Source organism: Kogia breviceps, chromosome 12, assembly GCF_026419965.1.
Source record: "Kogia breviceps isolate mKogBre1 chromosome 12, mKogBre1 haplotype 1, whole genome shotgun sequence".
In the NCBI taxonomy this organism is placed as follows: domain Eukaryota; kingdom Metazoa; phylum Chordata; class Mammalia; order Artiodactyla; family Physeteridae; genus Kogia; species Kogia breviceps.
Genome location: NC_081321.1, coordinates 76,897,684 through 76,924,045, shown reverse-complemented (window position 1 = coordinate 76,924,045; position 26,362 = coordinate 76,897,684). Strand labels below are relative to the sequence as shown.

At 39.3% G+C, this 26,362-nt stretch overlaps 1 protein-coding gene across 1 annotated transcript in view; it reads left to right on the top strand.

Moving 5' to 3' along the window:
• Positions 1–26,003, top strand: part of UBE2N (ubiquitin conjugating enzyme E2 N) — a 37,000-nt gene extending 10,997 nt beyond the window's left edge. The window contains exons 2-4 of the mRNA XM_059081247.2: positions 20,899–21,145; positions 21,339–21,479; positions 22,321–26,003. Coding sequence (XP_058937230.1) covers positions 20,899–21,145; positions 21,339–21,479; positions 22,321–22,361 — 429 coding nt within the window. The 3' untranslated portion in view covers positions 22,362–26,003. The remainder of the gene's footprint in view (positions 1–20,898; positions 21,146–21,338; positions 21,480–22,320) is intronic.
• Positions 26,004–26,362: the final 359 nt, after the last annotated feature.

Sequence of the window (26,362 nt, the reverse complement as noted above, 5' to 3'; positions counted from 1 at the left end):
TTTAACTTGGGCTTTAAGCGGTTTTCAAAACAAAAAACAACCCGGGACAAATGCTGAGTAGTAGCAGTATTCTGAAATTTTGAGTAGCTTTCCAGTATAGCTAATATGAAGGCCTGTATCCTATCTGCTATGGTAGTTTTAAAGCCTTTAAATGTTCATGTTCTCTTGGGGTTCAGACCTTGGACCTTTTCTCATTATATATTCTCCTGAACACATTTATTCATTTTCATGGCTGCAGTCAGCATTGATCAATGATTCCAAAATCTAGTGGTAAGTTTCAGGTCTCTCCAAGTGCCTACTTTTTATCTCCACTTTGATGTCTCACAGACATTTAAAAATCGACTTTATTTTAGAGTGGAATATATTCATTTTGCTGTCTCCCCCTCCCATGTTTATTGATTTATTTAACATTACCCAGTTGCCTACAATTTACTTCTGTTTCCTCTTCTCTCCTCCCCGCTCTTCTCTTAGACATTCAGTCATAAGCCTACTGAACCTTAGAAATGCCTGTCCTCCTAACCCATTCCTGTCTCCCATCCTCTCAGGCTCTTACCTTGTCCTGCAGTAGTAATCGGAGAACAAATCTTTCTGTCTTCACTTACACACACACACACAGACACACGTGCTGTTTCTCTCTCTCTTTCTTCATTTTCCACATTGCCACATTATTCTAAAAATACCCAATGTGAGCATGTTACTCTACTGTGTTAAGGCTAGAGTTCAGATTCGTTAACTTGGCATGCAAGGCTTTTTCACAACCTGGTCTTTTCATCTTAATTCATTGCCATTTCCTTCCCTGTCTCCCCTCTCCTATACGACCTCTGATACTGATGATGTTTACCAGTTAAAATGATGTATTTTCCAACTTTTGAATTATGCCATGTTGGCAAGCGAACATCCTTTGTATGAAATGTGACTGCCCAGCACTCTGTGTTGGTTGGGATTGGGTTTTTTTTTCTCCTCTTCTGAGACAATCTTGACTGTAGTCATCTTGCTTATATTTCTAGTATGAAGTATATTGTGGTACAGAAACTAGAAATACTATTTTCTGCATGAAAAGAAAATCAGGGATAAAATTTAAGTCATTTGCTTTATTTTCTGAAATCCTGTAAAGGCACTCTAGGAAACAAATGTTGGTCCTATTTATAATTGTCATCATAGTGAAAAAAACTTTTAACAAATATAAGTTGTGTGTATTTAAGGTGTACAAGGTGATGTTTTGATATATGTATGCATTGTGAAATGATTACCAAAAACTAATATTATCTGTCACTTTCCATACTTACTTATCTTTGTTGTTTTTGTTCTGGTGGTCAGAGACATCTCTTTTGTTCTGGTGGTCTACAGATCTCTTAGCAAATTTCAAGTATAATACCTTACTATTAACTATGGTCAGCATGCTATACATTAGGTCTCTTCATCTTCTAACTGAAAGTTTGTATCCTTTGATCAATATCTTCTCTTTCCCTCCACCTTCCAGACTCTGATAACCACCTTTCTAATCTCTGTTATTTTGAGTTTGACTTTCTTTTTTTTTTTTTTTTAAGGTTCTGCACATAAGTAACATACCTATTTGTCTTTGTGTCTGGCTTATCTCACTTAGCATTATGTCTTTTGGGTTCATCCACATTGTCACAAATGGCAAGATTTCATTCTTTTTTAAAAACTGGTGAAAAGATATTTTAATTTGCTCTTTGTAGCCGTCAGAAAAATAAAATATTTGACACTCCTTGGGTCAGGGTTTTAGGTGCCATGTATACTTTTTTAAAAAGCCTGTATACCCTTGCCCTCATGGTTCCCATACATACACACTAGCCTTTTGTTTTCTACTGGTTAATTGATAATAGTGGGTTAGTTGTAACGGGGCCATAAACATAGGAGTTGGAGAAGTCCAATGTCATCTCTGTTTGTTGTAGGGATTGCACTAGCAGATTTTACTGTATTAGTATGCAGTGGGACTCTGATAGCCAAGAACCCAGTCCTACTCAGCAGGCTTTCACTCCCTAAGCCCCTCAGGTGTGGATGTAAAAATGCAGATATTTAGGTCCGCTGTAATGAAAAAAGAAAGTAGAACTTGCATATGTTCCCTCTTATGAGTAATCAAGTTATAGCAATTTTAATATTTTAAGAGTGCACAAGTTACACCAATTTTAATATTTTAAGAGTGCACGCATAGACTTCTTTACTGCAAAGTGCTACTTTATTTTTTTCTTTTTTTATAAATTAATTTAATTAATTTATTTATTTTGGCCGCGTTGGGTCTTCGTTGCTGCGCGGGCTTTCTCTAGTTGTGGTGAGCGGGGGCTACTCTTTGTTGCAGTGTGTGGGCTTCTCATTGCAGTGGCTTCTCTTGTTGCGGAGTATGGGCACTAGGTACGTGGGCTTCAGTGGTTGTGACACATGGACTCAGTAGTTGTGGCTCGAGGGCTCTAGAGCGCAGCCTCAGTAGTTGTGGCGCACGGGCTTAGTTGCTCCATGGCATGTGGGATCTTCCCGAACCAGGGCTCGAACCCGTGTCCCCTGCATTGGCAGGCGGATTCTTGACCACTGTGCCACCAGGGAAGTCCCGCTACTTTAATTTCTTTGATTGAATCATTAAGCCAATTGGGGTTATGTGTTTATGTACATTATGACCAATGTATGTTAATATTTTAAACATTACGAGTATTAGTGAGTACACTGAATATCTACTGTGTTCCTTGTACTGATTGTTGACAGGTCCCTCTATGGTTTATGGCAGACTAAAACAAATACTCAAGATAATTTTTTCTGCTTGGTACATATCAGCTACTTCATTTTGCCATTAGCTGGCATGTGTATTAGAATGATTTAATTCAAATATTTGATTTTAGTAAAATGAAAGCCAGTGTATAGCTGGAGCAAGAGGAGAGGGGTAGTATAGAAACACACTGACATTCACTAAAAAAAAAAAGAGAAGATTGTATTTGTTAAAGCCCCAAATGTTGCAGTCCAAGTCCAAAGATTCACCTTATAATTATAAAACTGTAGGTGTTTACATTATCATACTAGTTAGTCTCTCTTATTTATATCACAGAGTTAATCATATAACTTCTGTTGGAAAACAGAAAAATGTGATTGCGAACTACAGAAATATTGCCCATTTTGCTCAGTATCAAGAGTCTTATTGTTCTCACATCTACTGAAAAAGCTTTATAATGGAAGTGAGAAAGACTGAGAAAGGTTATTTATATCCTCTGGCAGGAAGATCACTTTTCTTAATCTTGATTTGTACAGCTTACCTTTTTCTTGAGATTCATTTGATGCCCAAATATGTGAAATTGTTGCCTCAAAGTATTACCAAGCCGTGTGCAGAATTGCTGGACTTTAAATCTTTTATCAGGGTACTGGAGAAGTAGGGTTGGGGAGAAGTTAGTTGGATAGTGGTTGGGAGTCTCAGCATTCTCCCACGATTGTGAAATTCTGTTTGGGTTATTCATACTTGGGTGTGGCTTACTTAGAGCACATTATCAGATTGTTCTCTAAAGAGCATCTAGCTGAGGTCCTCTGCTTTGAAAGGCGAGGAAAGGTGGCTTTTAGTTAGTGTAGGGTTGGTCCTGACTTCTGTGAAACTCACTTTGATACCAATAAATCACCTTTGAATCCCGAATTTGATTATTTTCTAGTTGTTGGATATGGGCACTGTGGCTTCTGCCTGTGTCAAGTGGAAGGGCTCCCAGACATCTGTGGGCCAAGATGCTTGTGTGGGCTCCCTCTAGACTTGTCATTTCCTTAACTGGCACAGCTGCCCTCCTGCTTCCCAGCTGTCCTTTGTGTCTTTTGCTGAGTGGAGGGCCAGAGGGGTTGGGTGGTACTAGGTGGAGTGCAGGCTGCTGGGCTGATCCTTACTCTCTGGCAGTCTGTGAACACCTGGGAGCTGTCACATATGTCAAGTTGTTACTTAGGTGACTGAAAGATGAAAAGAGAACTTTAAGGTATTGTGGAGGTAGCAGCTATAGGAAGCAGCTACATCTCCTAAGTCTGGGGGGAGAAACGAAGAGAAAAAGTTGAAGTTATGAAAATTTAGAAACTTGAGAGAAGGAGCCCTAGCTGGGATCCAGACCTCTGAAGAGAGTCTCGCCCTCTGGTGGGGGAGCCGGTGGGGCGGTGCAGGAAGAGGTGCTGTGACAAACTGGCTCTCTCAGTGTGGGATAAACTGCGAATTGGATGAATTGCTGCAGGGATGTTGGGTGATGCTCACAGGCACTTCAGGTGGACAGGAAGCCTGGAAGAGGCAAGTCCCCTCTAGCAGCTTTAGCACTGTCCACCCCATCTGCAGAGTTCAACAGGGAGCCCCTGGCAGAGCAGAAATGTGGTTTGCAGAGTCCCACCTCCAGAATCACAAAGCATAGAAGGATAAGTGAGAGATACTTGCTTTACATCTGGCACAGATATAAATTTCCCAGTATAGAGGGTTTTGGTTTCATTTTTAATTTTTTAAAAATTATTTATTTATTTATTGGCTGTGTTGGGTCTCCGTTGCTCCATGTGGACTTTCTCTAGTTGGGACGAGCGGGAACTACTCTTCGTTGAGGTGCGCGGGCTTCTCATTGCGGTGACTTCTCTTGTTGTGGAGCACAGGCTCTAGGTGTGCGGGCTTCAGTAGTTGCAGCACATAGGCTCAGTAGCTGTGGTGCACGGGCTTAGTTTCTCAGCGGCATGTGGAGTCTTCCTGGACCAGGGCTTGAACCCATGTCTCCTGCATTGGCAGGCAGATTCCTAACCACTGCGCCACATGGGAAGTCCCCAGTATAGATGTTTTAAACATAGAAAGCTGCCTGACCTTCTGGTCCAGCCCATGATAGGGAAGGGCAAGAAGCTCATGAGATGTGGCAGTATTTGGCTTGACTTCAGTCCTACAGAATTAGGAATTTATACAGTTTTTTAAAATGTGTGTATTTGTTTTGATTTGTTGGGGTTTTTTTGGTAAGTATTATATACTACAGAGAAATGCCTTTGTACCAAATCACTGGAATCCCCCACTTTATTTGGCCAGCCCTCAAATCTCAGGAAAGACATAACTGCAGGCCTTCAAGTGGGGATTAAAGAGAGTGAATGCCAAGGGGGACAAGTTCCGCCTGCCTTTGACTCTGTATTAGCCCTAAGGACAGTGCTTTGTATACTACCAGAGCAAGTTAAGAGACATATTTTCTCTTTACACCTTTTACTTATAAACCTTTGTCATTCACCTAACATGAAGGCAGAGGCGTGAAGTACTGCTGGATGCTGAGGATTCTAGGCTCTAACTGTGATGTGTGAAAAGAGCCCTTGACTCTAGAGTGGACTTCTACTGGATAGGCTTCTGTGCACATTTCTGAGAATTAAATGAAACAATGTATGTGAACATCCAACTCAATTTTAGGGATTACTCCAGTTGTCAGTCCCTGCACATTGGAGTTTTAACAAAATTTATCTAGCTCTCCAGTTCTTTAGGCTCTGAAAGTCTAATGTCCTGCCCAAAGTTTGGCCATTTATTAGTAGTTTAAGGTCTTGAAGTTTCCTTTTGTCTGTGTGGTTCTGGGATTGTACATGCTATTAACTGAGACAAGAATCCATTAGTTGCAGGCATTTTGCAAGTTTAGTGATTTTTATTGAGTTAGGAGTTTAGCAGCAAATGGTGTAACTCACCTTGTTGGCTCTTGTTTTTTTCTTCTCTTCTCATTTCTCTCCACTTGCATTGCTCCGCTGCTCAGATTCTCTAATGCCTGGTCAAACTGTGTAGCTCCTGCCCCCAAATCCTGACGAGTACTCAGGTGAATAAAGAACCCTGTTTTCCTAAATTAGGACCCAGTTCCTTCCATCAGTAAGCTTAAGGCATGGCACATGCTGTACTTTTTTTTTTTAAATCAACTTTATTAATGTGCAATTTGCATACAGTTACACACACTCATTTTAAGTATACAACTTGAGTTTTGACAAATGTATACAGCTGTGAAACCCATCTCAGTTAAGATTTAGAACATTCCATCACCCCAGCACAGCACTTAAAAGATCATCACTGTTTTGAAGTGTTTTCACTTTATATAGAAGGAATATTTTTCTACACTGTTATATTTACAGTATCTTTTTTCTTTGTTCTGATCGTTACTTCTAGAGGTGTACTTTTGAGCACATCCACAGTTTGTCTTTAGGATAGGTTCCAAGAGGTGGAATTCTTAGAGGTTGGGCCGGCGTGTAGTCCCACCAACCAAGTATATGAGATCGAGTTTTCTCCACAGCACTAAATAGCATTGTTTTTTTAATCTTTGACTGTTCTGAGTTTTAAGGATTGTCTTGATAATGAGACATTGTTACTTTCAAAATAGGGTTACTCAAAATGCACAATTTCTTTAGATGATTTTATTTTAAAACTTTTTTTTTTTTGGTCTTGCACATGTTACAGAATTCAACAAAGGGGGGTACTCATTGAAAAGTGTCTCCACTTTCAGGTAATTCCTTTCATCAAAGAAGCCATTGTTTACTTGGACAATTTAAATCAGTTATTTTATGATACTGTGGCCTGGTTTTTTTGTTGTTCTTCAGATGTATTTTTACATAATATATTAGCTCACATTGCCAGCAAGCCCTAAGTCTAGCATTCATATTCTTCAGATATATGGTTGCATTGTTTCAGAGACTCAGGATATCCACATGAAGTGGATGAATTTGACCAGTATTACTGTACACAGGTGCTGTATCATATAATACTTCTGCCTTAGTATGTAAATTTGTGCTTATTTCAGTTATATTAAAATCTGAGTTGTCGTGGTCATTTTCTCCTGTGGCTTAGTAGCACAGGACAAAATAATCATCTGAAATCACAGAAGAATAAAAAAAAAATTACATGTACTAAGTTATACTTCAGCTGTGGATCTCTTAAAATTACTTAACTTTCAACCAAATTGATAATCTTTGAAATATTAAAATCCTTAACCTCATGTTAATTTGGTTTCTTGAGCAATTTCATTCCAAATTCTTCCAAAAACCTTGAGGTAGAGGACTGAATCTTTAATATGTCAACCAGTTAGTACTGAGCAAATGATCATTATTAAAGTTGAGGGAGATGACTATTGGATCTTCAAAGTTGTTAAAGGGGCAAGAGAAACTTAAGCCTGCTATCTCTGGTGCTTAGTATTTGGTCCTTTAAGTGCACAACCTGTAGGGAAGGTACCAAGGCCAAAGCTTTTGAGCAAAAAGTTTAAAATAGTTTGTGAAGATTGGGTTTGGAATTTTTAAAAAGTCCTATTTTGTTGTTTTGTTTTCGCATGCTCCAGCCATATACAGCTAACATCTGGCTCCTTAAAGCCTTGGGCCTACCATTTTTGGAAGTTCTTGGATCCCCCTTTACCCAGTCAGTAGTAGTTAGATCTGTTCATTCAGCTGGTACAGAATGTGAGACACTGTGTGGTGCTCAGCATTGGGACTGCAAACATTAGACCTGGGCCTTGACCTATAGGAACTGGTGTAGTTGGGAGACCAACAGTAGGGTGGCGAAGTGCATAAGGGATGGCCTTCTACAGAAGGTACACCCCTGCTTTCCAACAATATTCAGTAGCATTTAGTCAGTTGCTTACCTCTTAACTGACAGTTGACTTACAAAGTTATAGAAATGTTGCTTTGTGGGCAAAAATAATGTTTTATGGCTTAAATGGCTTAAGTCTACTTCCTAATTCTCAAGAGCAAAAGGATTTTGTGTATGTGGAGATGTGTGGTTATATGTGGAAGGAGTACAGAATCTGGGGCCAGGCTCTCTGGGCTTGATTTCTAGCTCTGCCAAATACTAGCTTGGACATCCTCACTTGACCTCTCTGCTTCTTTATCTGCTTAATATACTAATCTAGCTCTAGGGTGGTTGGGAGTGTTGGATTGCATAGAACAGAGCCTAATGTAATTCTGACCCTTATTTAATATTGCTTACTACTGTTTTCTGATTTTGCGAAGATACTGCCTCACTGTAAGTCTAAGAAGAATGAACGTCTTTTGTGTGGGAAAACTATGATTGTCATTTCGTATTTGTTCAACAAAAGATAATATTAAACATAACTTTGAAATGGGGCATAGATTTATTTATTTTTTGCTGCATTGGGTCTTTGTTGCTGTGCACGGGCTTTCTCTAGTTGGGGTGAGTGGGGGCTACTCTTTGTTGCGGTGTGCAGGCTTCTCATTGCGGTGGCTTCTCTTGTAGTGGAGCATGGGTTCTAGGCATGCGGGCTTCAGTAGTTGCAGCATGCAGGCTCAGTAGTTGCGGCACGCAGGCCCTAGAGCACACGGGCTTCAGTAGTTGTGGCACACAGGCTCAGTAGTTGTGGTGCATGGGCTCAGTAGTTGTAGCTTGAGGGCTCTAGAGCACAGACTCAGTAGTTGTGGTGCATGGGCTTAGTTGCTCTGTGGTGTGTGGGATCTTCCTGGACCAGGGATCAAACCTGTGTCCCCTGCATTGGCAGGTGGATTCTTAACCGCTGTGCCATCAGAGAAGTTCCATGGGGCATAGATTTTTTTTTTTTTTTTTCCCGGTACGCGGGCCTCTCACTGTTGCGGCCCCTCCCATTGCGGAGCACAGGCTCCGGAGGCGCAGGCTCAGCGGCCATGGCTCACGGGCCCAGCCGCTCCGCGGCATGTGGGATCTTCCCAGACCGGGGCACGAACCCGTGTCCCTTGCATCGGCAGGCGGACTCTCAGCCACTGCGCCACCAGCGAAGCCCGGGCATAGATTTTTAAAGCATAGTGAACATCCATTTGTCAACAGTGGGTAGGGAAATGGGATGTTTGGGGTAAATAATATATTTTGATTTTATTAGAATTATCATATATGTAGTCAATTTTCCACGTGTTAGACAATACTAAACTTTATTTTTACAGATGCTAAACTGAAGTTTTATTTTTAATCCAGAGTATTTAGGATTTTGCACTGCACAACTTCAAGGGGTGTCATTCATGCAGACTGTGATGTGAATGGTCCTTTCTTGGAGCTGTGCAGTGTGGCAGACTTGTTAAAGGATGCTTATTTGGGGGAGACAGACCCTAATATCGGATTGCTTCCTAATTTATTACACAGTTGCATGCAGAGCGTGAAAAAAACTTAATTTTTCCTTTCTGGTGGTTTGGATTTTGGACAAAATTATGTCAGTGACACAGATGGATTGAGAATTCAAATCTGGACCAACTGTAACTTGTTTTTGTTTGCCTCACTGAAAATTTCGACTGCTGAGCTTCCATCTGTCTTCTTGTCTGTTAATATCAACAGAGGCCTTTCCTATTAGTGGAGTCCTCAGGCATTTAGCACTTAAATTTTGCTGTGATTGCCACATTTGAAACCTGAAATAACTAGTAATCAAGAAAAACGATTGAATAAATAATATATGGTAGTTGTAGAAGTGTAGCCACTAGCTGGTAGGCCAGGAAAAGTTCCTGTTTATGTCATATGGTTTGCAAAGAATATTGATTATCTATAAAGCAACCAGGAAAGCACCATGCAGGGACATAATAAGTGAAAAAGTGTAAACACATTAAACTGTTTTTAAGGACTTTTGTCTTTGTCAGAACAAATACAAGTGTACTGGAATATTAACCGGATTTTGGTTATTAGGAGTAGAGCGATTTAAAGTTGATTTCGTATGTATTTTTCTTTAATGAGCAGGTGAAATAAACTTGGGGGAAAAAGCAGGTAACATTCACAACAAATTTCTTCCTTATTTAGGTATTAAGCATTGTCACAGATACTGGGGATACAGTATACTCATTTATATCCCTTCCCTCAACAGGGAAGATGAAATACTGAGTATTGAACAGTAATTACAAGGTTAAAGCGTATTACAAAAAGGGACCGTCCAGTAGAAGGAAGCATGTAGCAGTAAAATTTAACCCATTGCAATAATAAAATGTTTAGCCAAGTTTAGTGCTAGAGAGAACCTTTGAAATGTTCAAGGGACTAAATTTTAGTAGATTGGGGAGGTAAAAGAGTTTGTATGGTTATATAACAATTTAGTACAATTAGAACTGGGATTAAGTTTAGATTCCTAGCTATAAAGTTTTTTCCCTAGTAGGTACACCAGGATGCCTAGTTGAAGTTAGCTCTCTAACGTAAATTAGCTCCCTCTTTAAAGGCTCTTAAACTAGGTAGAAGTTCTTTGATAAAGAAATTAGCCAGCTTCAGTACTCTCCTCCTTTGACCCCATTTAATTCCAAAGAGATAGGTGCTTCTTAACCTCTTCATTTTACCCGCAGTCTATTTGCTCTTTTTTAAAAAAATTAATTTATTTTTATTTTTGGCTGCGTTGGGTCTTTGTTGTGTGCGCAGGCTTTCTCTAGTTGTAGCGAGCGGGGGCTCCTCTCCATTGTGGTGCACGGGTTTCTCATTGCGGTGGCTTGTCTTGTGGAGCATGGGCTCTAGGCACGCGCGGGCTTCAGTAGTTGCAGTACGCAGGCTCAATAGTTGTGGCTGGTGGGCTCTAGAGCGCAGGCTCAGTAGTTGTGGCGCACGGGCTTAGTTGCTTCGTGGCATGTGGGATCTTCCTGGACCAAGGATTGAAACTGTGTCCCCTGCATTGGCAGGCAGATTCTTAACCACTGCACCACCAGGGAAGTCCCCAGTCTATTAGCTCTTAACCTTTCCTTCACTTTCTTTTCTGTCTAATTTAGACTTTGTTTTCAGCAAACAATGGAAGCCAACTTTGGCTATTTTAATCCACAGTAGTATTGAGTTATGAGATATCTAACACAGTCTTTAGGAGCGCCAAAGAGAGAGGCAGTCAGGAACGAGGCTCAGACTCACATCACGGACTTCACTGTGGGCATCGCATGCAACACACACTACAGTGTGATTGCTGATGCCAAGTACAGGAGGCTGCACTTGGTTGTCTAGAGCTAACTACTGCTGTTCTCTCCAGAATGAATCCTTATTTCTTAGCTTCTGATGCACAGGTTTTTGACTGAGCCTAGGTCTCACATGCTAGGTTGCAGGAGAGTTAGGAAATAAGACTAAAGCTTCTGTTGAGGGAGGTGAGGATCCATGAAGGTTGGGGAGTGTGCTTCCCAAAAAATGGTGTTCTAGCTGTTGGATAGCCAAAAGCAATGACAAATGTCTACTACGAACCTCATTTTGCCTTCTGCTGCCAGGCAGTCCTTCTGTGTGACCATAGATAAATTTTTCTATTTTCTACAACAGTTACTTCAAATTTTCGCATTCTTTTTTTAAAAATTATTTAATGGTTATGTTTTAAAAGTATTTATTTATTTATTTATGGTTGCGTTGGGTCTCCATTGCTGCGTGCCAGCTTTCTCTAGTAGTGGTGAGTGGGCGCTTCTCTTCATTGCAGTGTGCAGGCTTCTCATTGTGGTGGCTTCTCTTGTTGCAGAGCATGGGCTCTTGGCGTGCGGGCTCAGTAGTTGTGGTTCACGGGCTTAGTTGCTCCGTGGCATGTGGATCTTCCCAGAACAGGGCTCGAACCCTTGTCCCCTGCATTGGCAGGTGAGTCTTAACCACTGAGCCACCAGGGAAGTCCCTCGCATTCTTCTTAAGCTCCCAACCTGAACATTGCACCAAGGAAGAGGAGGAAAAGGTATGAATGAATGGGGAATTTTTACCATTGCTTAATAGTGGATTGATTTATAGACAACTGTTTAAACTCACACATAGGGCCTTAAAATGAATTATCAACTTCAAACAATGAGTTAAAACTTTGAGAAAGAAAGAAACCCACAATCTAGATCATTTCTAACTTAAGATGAATTTTTTAAAAAGTACATGTTCACTGGTTTTTGCTAATGTATCACTCATAATTAGTGTTCACCATACAGGAACAGGCATTTAAAATTTTTCCGTTTCCATTCAGGATGAATTCAGAAGACTTTCCCTCCCCCACCTGCTAAGTTACACATTCCCTACCAGAATCTTAAATATGCAAGTTTTTTTTAATGGGTTTATTAACAGTGCCTTAAGTACCTTGGCACAATAGTAATCCCACTGATGAAGTGTTACTAAGTTATTAGGTTCTCTTCATTCAGAGGTCTAAGATATCATTCCTAAGACACAGAATTCATTAAGATGGACAGTTAAAGTATTCAAATCACTAAAGATTTATTTTTATTTTTTGTGTTAGTGCTAAAGTCATTTCAAGCCATGAAGTGTTATGGCATCATCAAATAAGAAACCAAGAGAAATGGGGAAACATAACTTCTATCAGTCTACTAATTACAGTGCTGGGTATTCAAAGGACATTTTTACCACCAAGAAGTTCCTGAGTGCTGTATGAAGGAGTAGTTGATACTGTCTTTAACTGTGATGCCAATATTTAGAAATCTTTCAAAAAAAAGATGGAGATGTAAAGTTTCTGTCATTCCAGAAAACTTTTAAAGTGTCTTTAGAAATAGCCAAGAAAAAATATGCCCCCAGTCTAGTCCTGTTCATATAGTGTCCCTAACTCACATGTGTACCTACTCTAAGACCTTGAGATACCCATTCTAAAACGCATCTTCCAAAAACTGACTTTTGGGAGGGGGAAGGGTAAGCTGGGACGAAGTGAGAGAGTAGCATTGACATATATACACTACCAAATGTAAAATAAATAGCTAGTGGGAAGCAGCTGCATAGCACGGGGAGATTAGCTAGGTGCTTTGTGACCACCTAGAGGGGTGGGATAGGGAGGGTTTGGGAGGGAGACTCAAGAGGGAGGGGATATGGGGATATATGTATATGTATAGCTGATTCACTTTGTTACACAGCAGAAACGAACACAACATTGTAAATCAATTATACTCCAACAAAGATGTTTTAAAAAAACCCTGACTTTTATGTATGTTTATACTCACATTGAAATAAATTCCTGGGGTGGGAGGGGGCAAGGGACTCTGTTTTACTCTTATTTAGAGTTAGTTGATGCCACAATACCACGAGCAAAATAAGGAATTAAAACATTTGTTAGTAAGTTCATATTTCAAAGTCACAGAACATTTCAGAGCATAATGGTTTTTGTAATATCAGAGACAGAATGGCTTACCATATAACAGATAGTTCGGGTCAAAATGGTCAAAAGCCAGCACACAGCAATGAAGACCCAACGCAACCAAAAATAAACAAACAAATAAATTAAAACCATTATTAAAATTTTAAAAAAGAATGCAAAAATTGGTCTGTACCAACTTTTAAATCAAATATAGCAGATTTTTTTTCCTACCCTATTTATCTTAGACTATATACTTCAGTTGACAATCCCAAGAGAAAAAAATAAGTGACACGGCTTAATTTACCTTTTTCATGAAGCACTTCCGCATGATTATGAAGCCCTTCCTTAACTTCTGTGCTATTTATTGTCCTGCCAAACATTTAATATTTACTGTTTATATTAATTGTCTTTCTATTTACCATTGAGATTAAGAAAACAGGCTCTGAAGCCACAGTGAGTAGAGCCCAATAGCGTGGATTTCAAACCTGGCTCTGTCACTTGCTAGCTTTGGTTATACTGTTAAGTGGTCACTCTTAGTTCCTCATTTTCCTCCATTTGTAAAATGGGTCTGAGGATTAAATGAGTTAGTAATACATTTAAAGCACTTAAATCGGTGTTTGACCTAGTTTTTTTTATTACTTGAGCTTTTATAGATTCTCTGCTGATCTGGGAACATTGCTTGCTAATTGCATAGAGTCCCTGACCTTATGGAATTTACAGGCTAGTGATGTGGGAGGAAAAGAAACGCTGCAACATAACCTGATGTGTTTAGGGGGCAAAAGAATTGAGGAGTAGTAGACAAGGAAGTCACGGAATTCAGCCTCATAGTTTTCCTTGTTGGATGCACAGTTTGTTAGTAGGATTTTCAGATTTTTGTCCATTGTCACTGATGGGAATAATCATACATGCTGTTCCTGGGGTAGAAGTTACTGACTGAGAGCAGGTATAGTAATCCTTCTTGTCAGCTCTGTGTGGGACCTGAGTGTGCATGCATTTACTCCTGGAAGAAGCCTTTATTTAGCACTTAGACCACCACCATTTGCTAGCTGGAGTCCCCATCTTCCAATAGGGTAGGGTCTGACAAGTAAACCAAGTTATTGTGCTAGTTATAGTAAGAGGAGTGGAGGTATTAATGTGCAGGAAACTGGAAGTATAGGGAGATGCTTCCAGACAAATTCAGACCTGAGAAATAAGTTGGTTGGATATACTTAGCCTTTGAAAAGTCCTTCTCTGGCTCCTAAGTCTCCATTCCTTTTCACTGAACTTAACAGAAGTATTGATCTGGTCTTGGGGTGAGAAAAATTAGAATGGAGAGATTTCTTGCCCAAGTCATCCCACCCTATCTATTGCGTGTTACTCCAAGTGGAACACAGGAGTACTTTCCTAACTGTTACTTATCGGTCTGACTGGAAATAAAGCTTTTCAACAAAGTGATATCTTGGTATCCAGAGCCTTTGAAACAGTTACCTCCATTTTTCTGTCTCTGAGTGTACCACCTAAGAAATGATGAGATTTAAGTATGTGGGAGTAGAGGGAGAAAAAGGAGGAGGAGGGTGTGCCTTTAGAATCATTATTCTCATCTAACTTTAGGATAAGCATTTTAAAAAACAGTGAATTAGGGTAAAATAATTAACTTTTATGATTGTCAGATTTTTAATTTGCCAAGGAAAAGGGGTTGATATAAGTAGATGATGTCTTATGTCCACTAGGGGGTAGTGTGGACCATAAAAATTAAAATTATTTCTCACCGATTAACCCTTATTTCATCGTGAACTTGCCTTGTTTGAATTAATTTTTCTCCATGCAGTGTTTTTTTTAATTGCTACAAATCATTTTCAAACACAATCTTGTGACTGTAAAAACAGTAACACACATTCCTGTCATTAGTGATTCAGATGTTCTGACATTACTTTTTTTTTTTGGCCGTGCTGTGAGGCTTGCAGGATCTTAGTTCGCCAACCAGGGATCAAACCTGCACCCTTGGCAGTGAAAAGCCCCGAGTCCTAACCACTGGACTTCCAAGGAATTCCCTGACGGTACTTTTCATAAAGAATTTTTTGAGGGGAATATAGTGATGCTTTAAAATTTCTCTACCAAATTTTACTCACTATATGAAGTAAGTTAAATTATTCTTAATGACCTGTAAGTAAAATCATCACATAACAGGATTGTCTTGTGTTTCAGTGTCCTATATGGTAGCTACCAGTCCCATGTGGAGATTGCAATTGAAAAGTGTCTAGTTCAAATTGATATGTACCCTAAGTATAAATTACACAGTGAATTTTTTTTTTTTTTTTTTTTTTTTGTGGTACGCAGACCTCTCACTGTTGTGGCCTCTCCTGTTGCGGAGCACAGGCTCTGACGACAGGCTCGGTGGCCATGGCTCACGGGCCCAGCTGCTCTGCAGCATGTGGGATCTTCCCGGACTGGGGCACGAACTTGTGTCCCCTGAATCGGCAGGCGGATTCTCAACCACTGCGCCACCAGGGAAGCCCTATGCACTGGATTTTGAAGACTCGATATGAAAAAAGATTATAAAATATATCAATAATTTTTATATTGGTTATGTGTTGAAATGCTATTTTGAATATATTGGGTTAAATAAAATATTAAAATTAATTTAACCTTTTTCTTTTTATCACATTACTTTTTAAAAAATTACTTAATTTATTTTATTATTTATTTGGCTGCTTCGGGTCTCAGTTGCAGCACGTAGGGTCTTCATTGCTGTGTGCAGGATCTTTACTTGCAGCATGTGAACTTTTTTTTTTTTTAATTTATTTATTTTTGGCTGTGTTGGGTCTTTGCTGCTGTGTGTGGGCTTTCTCTAGTTGCGGCGAGCAGGGACTGCTCTTGGTTGTGGTGTGTGGGCTTCCCATTGTCGTGGCTTCTCTTGTTGCGGAGCATGGGCTCTAGGCGCGTGGGCTTCAGTGGTTGCAGCACGTGGGCTCAGTAGTTGTGGCTCGAGGGCTCTAGAGCGCAGGCTCTAGAGCGCAGGCTCAGTAGTTGTGGCGCATGGGCTTAGTTGCTCCACGGCATGTAGGATCCTCCTGGACCAGGGATCGAACCCGTGTCCCCTGCATTGGCACGCAGATTCTTAACCAGTACGCCACCAGGGAGTCCCTGATAGAGTTATTGAGTATAGTCAGATCTTAGGGGAGATAAGCTAAAAGATCCACAATTGCAGTTTTGTGTTTCAGAGAATATTCTAAATGGGGAAAAAACCTAATTGCTGTAGATATAATGTGTTGGGGGTATATACAGTTAATAAGTGGGACAGCTTTTCCTACATGAAAATTACCACGCTTTTTCTAAGAATGGTTTATTATCTAAAATTTTACTGTACATAATTCATTGCCTTAAAATTTGTAAGACCTTACCTTGTTTCATAGTGCACACAAATTATTACTGAACCTAAAAACAGGAAAAGTCCAAGTTAATTGAGTTTAGTTGATTGAATGTCAAGTGTTGTCATTACTGTGGTGTTATTCTGGGATTTGCTCTTTGAGTCCCAGTAGATCTATTGATAATCAGATCAATTTGATGTTATTTAAATCCTTTAAAGTATTGGTAGCATGAACTGCTATATGCGTTCTGTAAGATGACATAGGTTCCTTGCGACCTAATCTTGTTGCCACTTAAATTCTTTTTCTCCTTTTAGGTACTTCCTTTTCTACTTTTAAAACCAGTTTTCTAAACTAGTCTACATTACTTTCTATTCTGCATGGCCTAACCTGAGTTCTACCTGGGATTCAGTCCCAGGATTGCTTTTAAACAAATAGGATCACAAAATGCAACTAAAGGTTATTGTTTTCTTTAAAAACAAACACTGTTATTTAATAAATCTTGAGACTTGTTACTGTGCTTTGTTCTTACCCTAGATTCTTTTTGAGTTGGTTATAATGTGACTGTGGCCTTCTTATGTGACTTCATTTGCCAAGTCCGTTTACAGTGTTACCTCATTTGCTCTTCATAGCACCTCTGCATGAGAGGTAATGTTAACTATATAGATGAGGAAGCTGAGGCTCAGAGCAATGTAAATTACTTGCTCAAAACTGTAGTTAAGCGATGCACTAGTAATTTGAACCCATTATTTCTAGACTTGAAGAATACTTCACTGTCTTTCTACCAAAGGATAGGATAAAACTAGAACGTGTTTCACAGTTAACCATGTGTGAGAGTAATAGCAGGAAGGATTTTATTTCCTACCCAGTTTTTGCCTTTTTAGGGAAAAAAATTGACATCTTCTGTGGGAGAGAGTTTTTCCATTTGGTTTGGATTTTATTCTTTTCTTCCTCCTGTAATTTATGCTGTGGGTTTGGGAAATCAGTGCTGTGTAGTCAAATAATTATGCATCTATTCATTATATCAAAATCTGTTAGGACTTGAGAGCATATAAAAACTATTTCAAAAAGTTTTCCATACCCAAGAGCTTATTCTAGAATGTGTTCTGATTAAATCTGCTACTTGATCAGGCCACATGATATGTTTAATATGTACGTTCTTTAGAAAGACTGTCTGATTTTGAGGGTGAACTGAAGATGAGGAGAATGCCCTCTCTGCCTCTGACAATGTCTGCAGAGAGTGATTTTGAAGCTATTTTGGGATATGATCTTGGAGGCCCTTCTGGAAGCTTTTTATAGCTTTGAATAGAGCTACTATTTCGTGTAACCAGGGAATGGTGTTGTGGGGCTCCTGGACCCCAGCTTTCTCTTTTTTTCCCCAGTCTCTCTCTTTATGGCTTTCTAAAAATACGAAGACCTGGGGTAAAACCAAAGGAGGATGGAGGTGAGGAGTCAAAATTCAAGGAATTTTACCATCCACTTCTTTTCTCATTCCTTCATGCCTGCTGTTCATCCTGATATCTTTACTTTTTCTCTTTTGTTCTAGTTACATGTTCTAGTTACATGAGGACTTCCCAAGATGGGAGGCTTCTTTATTGCCTCTTGAGATTTGTTTTACTTTGTTTGAATCTAAAGAATATTTTGCTGAAAGTAGTGTATAGCATTTCAGTTTTTGATTTGCCCTTGCATTGCCATGATTAAAACAAAACAAACTAGTCTTGAATTAAAGTACTAAAAGCATTACTTTAAATGAGTTTAACACATTTTGGGAAAGGATTTGATTTTGTATATGCATCTTGTGACTATTTCAATATATAACCGTGCTGACAGAGAAATCTTTTTTTAGTATATGCACTGCAGGCTGTAGAGTGAAGTAGTGTAAGGTGTATAATTTTTCTTAAGTGAAGGCAGTGTGAATACAATATTCTCATTCATTGATTTTCATACCTAAAAGTTTAAATACTGCAGTGTTCTAAATGTTTTTGATTACACATACATATTCAAAGTGTTGAAAATATATTACTAATATATAAAACTACATGTACTATTATTGTCAGTTTGTATATTGAATATTAACATTTTTCTGGCTAAATAATTTATAGATAGAAATTAGATTATTTCTTCCCACACCTGAGTGTATTTTTTCTTCTTGTGATGTGCTCATCCTGCTTTGAATAACATTAATGTTAAAAATGAAATTTCTGATCGTTTATTCCTCATTCTTTGTAACATTAGATAGATTCATAAATCAGTAAGATATTTACTGAACATCTGTGGTGCCAGGCACTGTTCCAAATGCTGAGGATATAGCAATAAGTAAACACAAATCTCCCCTTCTGTGTTACTTACATGCCAAACAAAACAAGTGAGATGTAGTATGTTCGGAGGCCCTGGAGATAAAGTTGGTGGTGGGGGGAGCAGGGATAGAGGGGGAGGGTGTGGGATAGGGTGGAGTGGGGTTTGCAGATTCGATTATGGAGGCTTCACTGAGAAAACACATTTGAATGGAGATCTTGGAAACTGGGTGGGTGAGCTCTATAGAAAGTTGGGGGAAGAAAAGTGAGCACAAAGCACCTGAGGGAGGAGTATGCCTCGCAGGTTGAAGAACTACAAAGAAGCTAGTCTAGCTGGAACAAAGCAGACGAGGAGGGGGGATAGGGTGGCAGAAGCATAGCTGAAGATGGCTAAGAGATAGGTGGAATGAGGGGATCATGTAAAGCTTCTTTTGGGGGGCATTATAAGGACTTTGATTTTTTAAAGTTCTGTGGAATACAGATGGGGGTTGAGGGTCAGAAGCAGGTAGAACAAGTTAGTTGGCTGTTGCAGTCTGCCAGGTGAGAGCTGGTGGTGGCTTGGATCAGAAGTGTAGCAGTGGAGTGATGAGACTTCTGTCCAATTCCGGGTAGATTTTGAAGTTCAAACCAACAAAATTTGCTTATCAGGTTAGATGGGCGGGGTATGAAGGAAAAGGTGGATCAGTTGGAAGGATGGATTTCTGGTTAACTGACACGAGGAAGGCTTTGAGGAGGAGCAGGTTGAGGGTGGGGAAAGGTCATGCTAAATTTGGGATGCATATTAGACATTTAAGAACAGCTGTCGAGCAGACAGTTATGGATAGAAGAGGCGTGATTCAGGGAGATATCTGTGCAGGATATGCTTTTGGGGCTTCAGCATATATGGAGTGGATTGAGTATTTAAATTCATTGGACTGGATGAGATCACTATGGAAGTGTGTAGGCAGAGTAGAAGACCAGGACAGAGCCCTGGCACACTTCAATGTTGGAGTATTGGGGAGGTGGGAAGAAACTGTAAGGAGCTGCTGCCATACAAGTAGGAAGAGAGCCAGGAGAGTGTGGCTGCAAGAAGCTGGATGAAGCCTTGCAGACCAAGGAGAGGGCAGGCCAGCTGGGTAAGACGTTGTGTTTAAGTCAATTAAGATGAAGATTAAGCGCTAGCCATTTGATTTTACCATGTGGGAATCATTGATGACCTCACCAAGCAGGTTGGTGGCTAGAGCCTGATTGGAGAGTTGTGTTCAAGATAGGAGGGGAGGAGACAACTTGGAGACATGCAAGTATAGATAACTTTCAAAGAGGAGCAAAGCAATGGGGCAGTAGCTGGTGGGGGAGAGTCAGGTCAAGGTCATTTTCTCCTTTTTGGGGGGAGAAATTACAGAAAGTTTGTACAGTTTGGGGAAAGATCCAATAAAGAGGGGAAACTGATGATTCAAGAGAGGAAAGTGATGCTAGAGCAATGTCCTTGAGTAGGTGAGAAGGAGATAAGATCTAGAGGTGAGGTTGGTCTTAGCCAGAGTGACAGCCATTTCATCCTTAGTAACAGGAGAAAAGGCTCAGAGCACATGGGCACACACATGCGGGTTGGTATACAAATGCTACAGTGGGAACTTAAGGAGGTTTCTCTTTTCTTGTGAAATACAAAGCAGAGTTATCAGCCAAAAGTGAGGATGTGGATGGAGATATTGGAGGTTTGAACAGAGAAGAGGAAGGATATTAGTTATTTAGGAGAGAGGGAGAAAGATGGAAAAGAGAACTAATGATATGATTGCTGAGGGAGCAGGAAGGGTCCATTTGAGTCGTTGACAATTTTAGAGACTAATCAGCATGGTTGTGTATATTTCTCTAGTCCTGTTTAAGTGCCTAGGCACTTGTACTTATTTTGTTCCATTATATTTTTCAGAGGGGAGATTTTCAATGGCTTTAAAAACTAATTTTACTTTTTAAACAGCTTGGTTTTGGTAAAGTTTAAACAGAGCAAGTTACCTTACCTATGTAGTAATTCTAGTGTTTTTTTTTTTCTCTTTCCCTTGAGTATAAGATCAGTTTCATTAGTCTAATTTTATTCTCAACATATTTGTAGACATTTGTAGCTGGAGTTGTATATGATATCAGTATTTGCTTGCAGTTGCTTTCAGCTGATTGTGATTATTTATGTTTTTTCCTTTGAACTTTGCATTTTATTAAGCTAAATAAAAACCATTTGGGGGATTGGAGAGGTTCTTTTATGTCCAGTTCCAAGAGATAAATTTTCTAACTTTTATTTTGGTGTTTAGCAAAATGATATTTGTTTCACAAATGTGTTATGTTTTTCTGTTGTAGGAAACCCAGCGTTTGCTGGCAGAGCCAGTTCCCGGCATTAAAGCAGAACCAGATGAGAGCAACGCCCGTTATTTTCATGTGGTCATTGCTGGCCCTCAGGATTCCCCCTTTGAGGGAGGGACTTTTAAACTTGAACTATTCCTTCCAGAAGAATACCCAATGGCAGCCCCTAAAGTACGTTTCATGACCAAAATTTATCATCCTAATGTAGACAAGTTGGGAAGAATATGTTTAGATATTTTGAAAGGTAAGTGTTATCTTTATCATTATATGCTATTAAAATTTCTCCTTTTTCTCTTAAGCATTCCCTTTTGATAATCTGAATATTGTAATCTTACCTTATATAATATAAAGACCACAGAACTCTGTAGGAGGGAAATGCAGCAGTTCTGTGGCTGTTTTTTTCATGCTTGGTCATTCTGGGCCTGTTGCCTTCATAGATAAGTGGTCCCCAGCACTGCAGATCCGCACAGTTCTGCTATCCATCCAGGCTTTGTTAAGTGCTCCCAATCCAGATGATCCATTAGCAAATGATGTAGCGGAGCAGTGGAAGACCAATGAAGCCCAAGCCATAGAAACAGGTATTTAATATTCATTCTCCTTCACACCACTTCCACTTCAAAAAAACAACCTGTACCTTTTTTGGGGGGGATGGGGTGGGCAGGGGCTGCACTGTGCTCAGCTTGCCAGATATCAGTTCCTGGGCCTAAGATCTCCTGGGCAGTGAGAGCACTGAGTCCTAACCACGAGACCGCCAAGGAATTCCCCTGTACCACAGTTTTAAAAACATTGTTTAGAGTCTTAACAAGAAAAAGAAAAAATACATTCAAAGGAAGAAATCAGATCTTTCTTATAGTATGTAAATAACCTCTTAACAAAAGATGTTCAAACGCCATCTTATAGCCTGCTACATGACTCCCAAATTTAAAGAGGACCTGTAATTGGGAGATCTTGGACTCTTGCATAACTACACATGACTTAACAAATACCTGAGTGCCTGCCATTCATCTAGAAATACTTAAAGATAATGGAAGACCTTTAAGCTTCTTTGAGCTGTTTTTGCAATCTGTTTGATTAAACTAAACTATGTGTCAGTTTATAGTTAGGGAGTTTGCTACAGATTTTAACATAATTAATGAGGAACATTATATGTCTAGAAATGAAGGAGACAAAAGAAGACAGCTCTTTTCATCCTGTTGAATTTTGTAGAACTTTAAAATTCTATTGTAGTGTTTTGGTAATTAGACATATAGACAATCTTTCTGCTCTGATCCAGCTTATAGAAAATGGCATGAATTTAAGGGATTACAGCATGCTGTTTCCATAATTAAATTAATACCGTTTGCTTACTTTTTATAGAGTTTGGAAAGGAACATATTGAAGTAAGTAAAGTAATAATTGCGTGCTTGTTTTTTTCTACAGCTAGAGCATGGACTAGGCTATATGCCATGAATAATATTTAAATTGATCCGATCATCAAGTGTGCATCACTTCTCCTGTTCTGCCAAGACTTCTTCCTTTTTTGTTTGCATTTAATGGACACAGTCTTAGAAACATTACAGAATAAAAGCCCAGACATCTTCAGTCCTTTGGTGATTAAATGCACATTAGCAAATCTATGTCTTGTCCTGATTCACTGTTGTAAAGCATGAGCAGAGGCTAGAAGTGTCATCTGGATTGTTGCGAAACGTTTAAAAGCAGTGGCCCTTCTCTGCTTTTATTCATTTCCCCATCATGGTTTGAGTATAAAGCACTGTGAATGAAGGTAGTTGTCAGGGTTAGCTGCAGGGGTGTGGGTGTTTTTCTTTATTATTATTTTTTTTTGGTGGTGGGGGGAAGGTAGTTTTAATTTTATGGGCTCCTTTCCCCCTTTTTATGGTGATCTAATTGCATTGGTTAAAAGCAGCTAACCAGTTCTTTAGAATATGCTCTCTAGCCAAGTCTAACTTTATTTAGACACTGTAGATGGACAAGCTTGATTGTTTGAACCAAAATGGGAACATTAAACAAACATCACAGCCCTCACTAATAACGTTGTGACTTTGCTGTCAAGTGTAGAATTCTCCCTTCAAGAAAAAGCTTGTGACCATTTTGTATGGCTTGTCTGGAAACTTCTGTAAATCTTATGTTTTAGTAAAATATTTTTTGTTATTCTACTTTGCCTTTGTACAGTTTATTTTACTGTGTTTATTTCATTTTTCCCAATGTGACAATCGTATTTAAAAATTAAAACTGATGGAACATTCTCTTTTGGTCTTCAACGTCTGACAAATTGAATGGCGAGAGGTAGATTTTGCCAGTTTCTTTTCACTAATGCAAAATTTGTGTTAAGATATATCACTGAATGGAGTATTTATAAGCTGGCCCTGAGCATGCCTAAAGCATCAGTATGTGACATTTTTTACCTCCTAGAAATTTGAAATAAATGTGTTTGTGTTGTCTGATTAGTTAGATGATCATTGGTGTCTTGTCACAATGTTTGAAAATTACTGTAGAGGAGAGTCACAGCACAGCCACACTTGTGACTGGCTTTATGTGGGACTTTCACATGTGCCACATTTGTGTCTGGCATTTGCGTTATGACCTTGCTCTTAATTCTTGTCTCAGAACTTCATGTGTGACCACTGGTGTGTGTTATTAGGAAACACCAATCTGATAATCACTTGGGGTTTGCTCAGGCCATTTATGAGTCTTTCTTACAGACCTGCTGAGCAAATCTCAAGCAGCCAGCTTGCATAAGTGTCATCAGAAAGGTTTCTCCCTTAGAGGGCATCCTATCCTCAATTAATGATTCTTACTGTCGTCCCTCTCATATTCGCTGTGGGAGCTCCTTTTCTTTAATTTGATAATCAACTCTTTTTTTCTGCATTGACAGAGTTCCTCCCCCACAAAACTGTTCTTTCCTAGCCTTCCATATCTAATTCCTGATTCCTTTTATTTTTAAGACATAAATGTAGTCAGTCATAAGTATGTAAATGTTAACCTGTGGGTTGGAACCTTTGTCTCTTGCAGTTTAAGGTAATGGATATTGTAGCCCATCTGAATTTTCCCCCCCTCTTATTCTCGTAACTTCTGGAGTTTTTTCAGAATGTGGTGTATTTTATTGTGCTCCTATGTAAGATGAAGAATTATCTATTAAAATTACATTTTCAACATACAAAAGTTTTTGATGACTGGTAACTGGTATCCTTCCAAATAAATGCATTGCTTGGAAACAAATGCTAGTTTAATTTAGAATAAAATTGTTCGTAACCCTAATATCGTAAATTTAAAGACTTAACTGCAGTTGTCATTTATAACAATTCTTGAGCTGTTTAGAAGTTGTCTTGCCACTAAGGAAGCTGACTGGGGCCAAAATGAGTGAACACTTCAAGCAGTTAAATAGAGATCAGCTGTATTTATTGCAGATGGCACTGCTCATGATGATGGCTAGTATTACATAGTGATTTATAAGTTATAAAATTCCAGATTTAAATCTGTTGCTCTACAAAAATGTATCTAAAATAGGCCTCTGATATCTACTGAGTTTTTGAGTTATAGAAACACAGAAATGAAATAATTCACTGTGTTCATTTCAAATACATGAATTCCTCATTTCATGGCATCATGGTTTTTTCCTGTGTAATTTTGATAAGAGTCCCCATTGTTTTGGTAATACTTCCTTTCTCAACCAGTGGGATGAAACAAGAACCAGTGTGTTGAGCTTTTCTTAGGATTTAAGGGGCTCTGGAAGAGTCCAAGATAAGAGTTCGAAAACTGGCAGCTACATCTGGCTTTGGGGCCTATTTTCCTTGGCCCACACAGTGTGGTTGGTTAAAACATTTTGAATTCAGTGCCAACATTTAAAAAAATCAGGAGACTCACATGAAAATCTAGAATTCTGGTAACTTGAATGATCTGAAGTTCTGGCAGCAGCAGACATGAGCTGCCTTATGTAGGGTACCTTCTGGGAGGAGCTGAGTAGCAGCCATCCTAAGAAGAGCCTGTCATTCTTAATTCAGTGACTCTCCAGCTGGTTAGAGTCCTCTCCCAGCCCACCTGCTCCTTTATGTAGTTCTTTACGCTTGTAAGCCTTTGACTTTGTAACTACTAAGCTTATGGACACAGTTACCCATCAAGTAAAAGTGCCTAATATGTACCCAACACTGTACTACTTGTTGGGGACGATTAGGTGTATGAGATTGGCATGGGACGTTCCTTTGTGGACCTTCTAATCTAACGGGGGAGTGGGGCATGGACAAAGAGCAGTTTCCACTCTGGTGGAGAAGTGAAGTAAGCACTTGGGAGGGGTCGCTTTTCTGGATTCAGCACCTCCAGGCTGGGGAACAGCATGTGCAAAGCCCTGGGAGAGGAAAAGAATCTGAATATATTGATAAGTGCTTCTTGAAGGTCAACTGCCCATTCAGAAGCTTTTCTGAAATCCTGAGGTATTAATAGGAGCTTTGTTTTTCATGTGATTTTTAAATTTTGTTGTCTCCTTTGCTGTGATTTGCTTCCACACTAGTTAGTCTTGGTCCTCTCAGAGGCTGTCTAATGAGATCTCAGATATGAAATTATGTAGAACTTAAATTCTGTTCTACACCAAGAACACACTTTTAATACAGTTTCAGAGCATTTAAAAATCAATACACAAAAGCCATAGGTGCTATGGTTTAGCACTATTAAAGGAGAGTGTGGCAGGGAAATCTGGTATCCTTTAAGACATAAACACAATTTTAGCTAAATGGAACTAAATGGTATCATGGGAATGATAGGAATCGGCTTTATTTTTCTATTTGATGGTTCAGGAATCTTGGCTACTTACTCTAGCCACATCAACTTTTGTTAGTTGCAGTAGCAAAGGTTTAAAAAATACAGCCTTACCTACAAAAGGTGGCAAAAAAAAAATGCCATGATTATAGGGCAGCTAATTCAAGTCTATTAAAAAATGTAATATTTCATTGGAATAATGTATTTTGGGGCTGGGGGCAACATTTCATTGAGCTATTTAGCATGCTGCTTAGTTTAAGAAATATCAGGGGTTTATTTTTAAATGACTTGATCACAAAAGCAAAATATGTTGACTGTAATAACTTGAAATATTAAGAATAAAAATCTGTACTCCACCATCCAGACTGGTGATACTTTGTTTCCTTAACCAATTCCCCCACCCCCTGAGTTAATTTCCATTTTTATCATTGAGGTTGGAAATGGGGAGGATTTGTTCCAAGAGTTGGCTTTGCTACAGCTTTATGTTACAAATTGGACAAGTTCCCAGTGGCTGCAAAACTGGGAGTTGGACTAAAGTTTTTCCTGTTAAGTATGGAACTCAACATGAAGAGTCTGGGTCCTCCCTTCTCCCTGCAATTTCATCTTTGCTACCCTTTAGCTGATCTCATTTCATATGTGCCAGTTGGCGTAGCATTTCAAAAGCGTATGAATGCAGACTTGGTAACCAAGCTGAGCCGCTGTGGACTTGATGTAG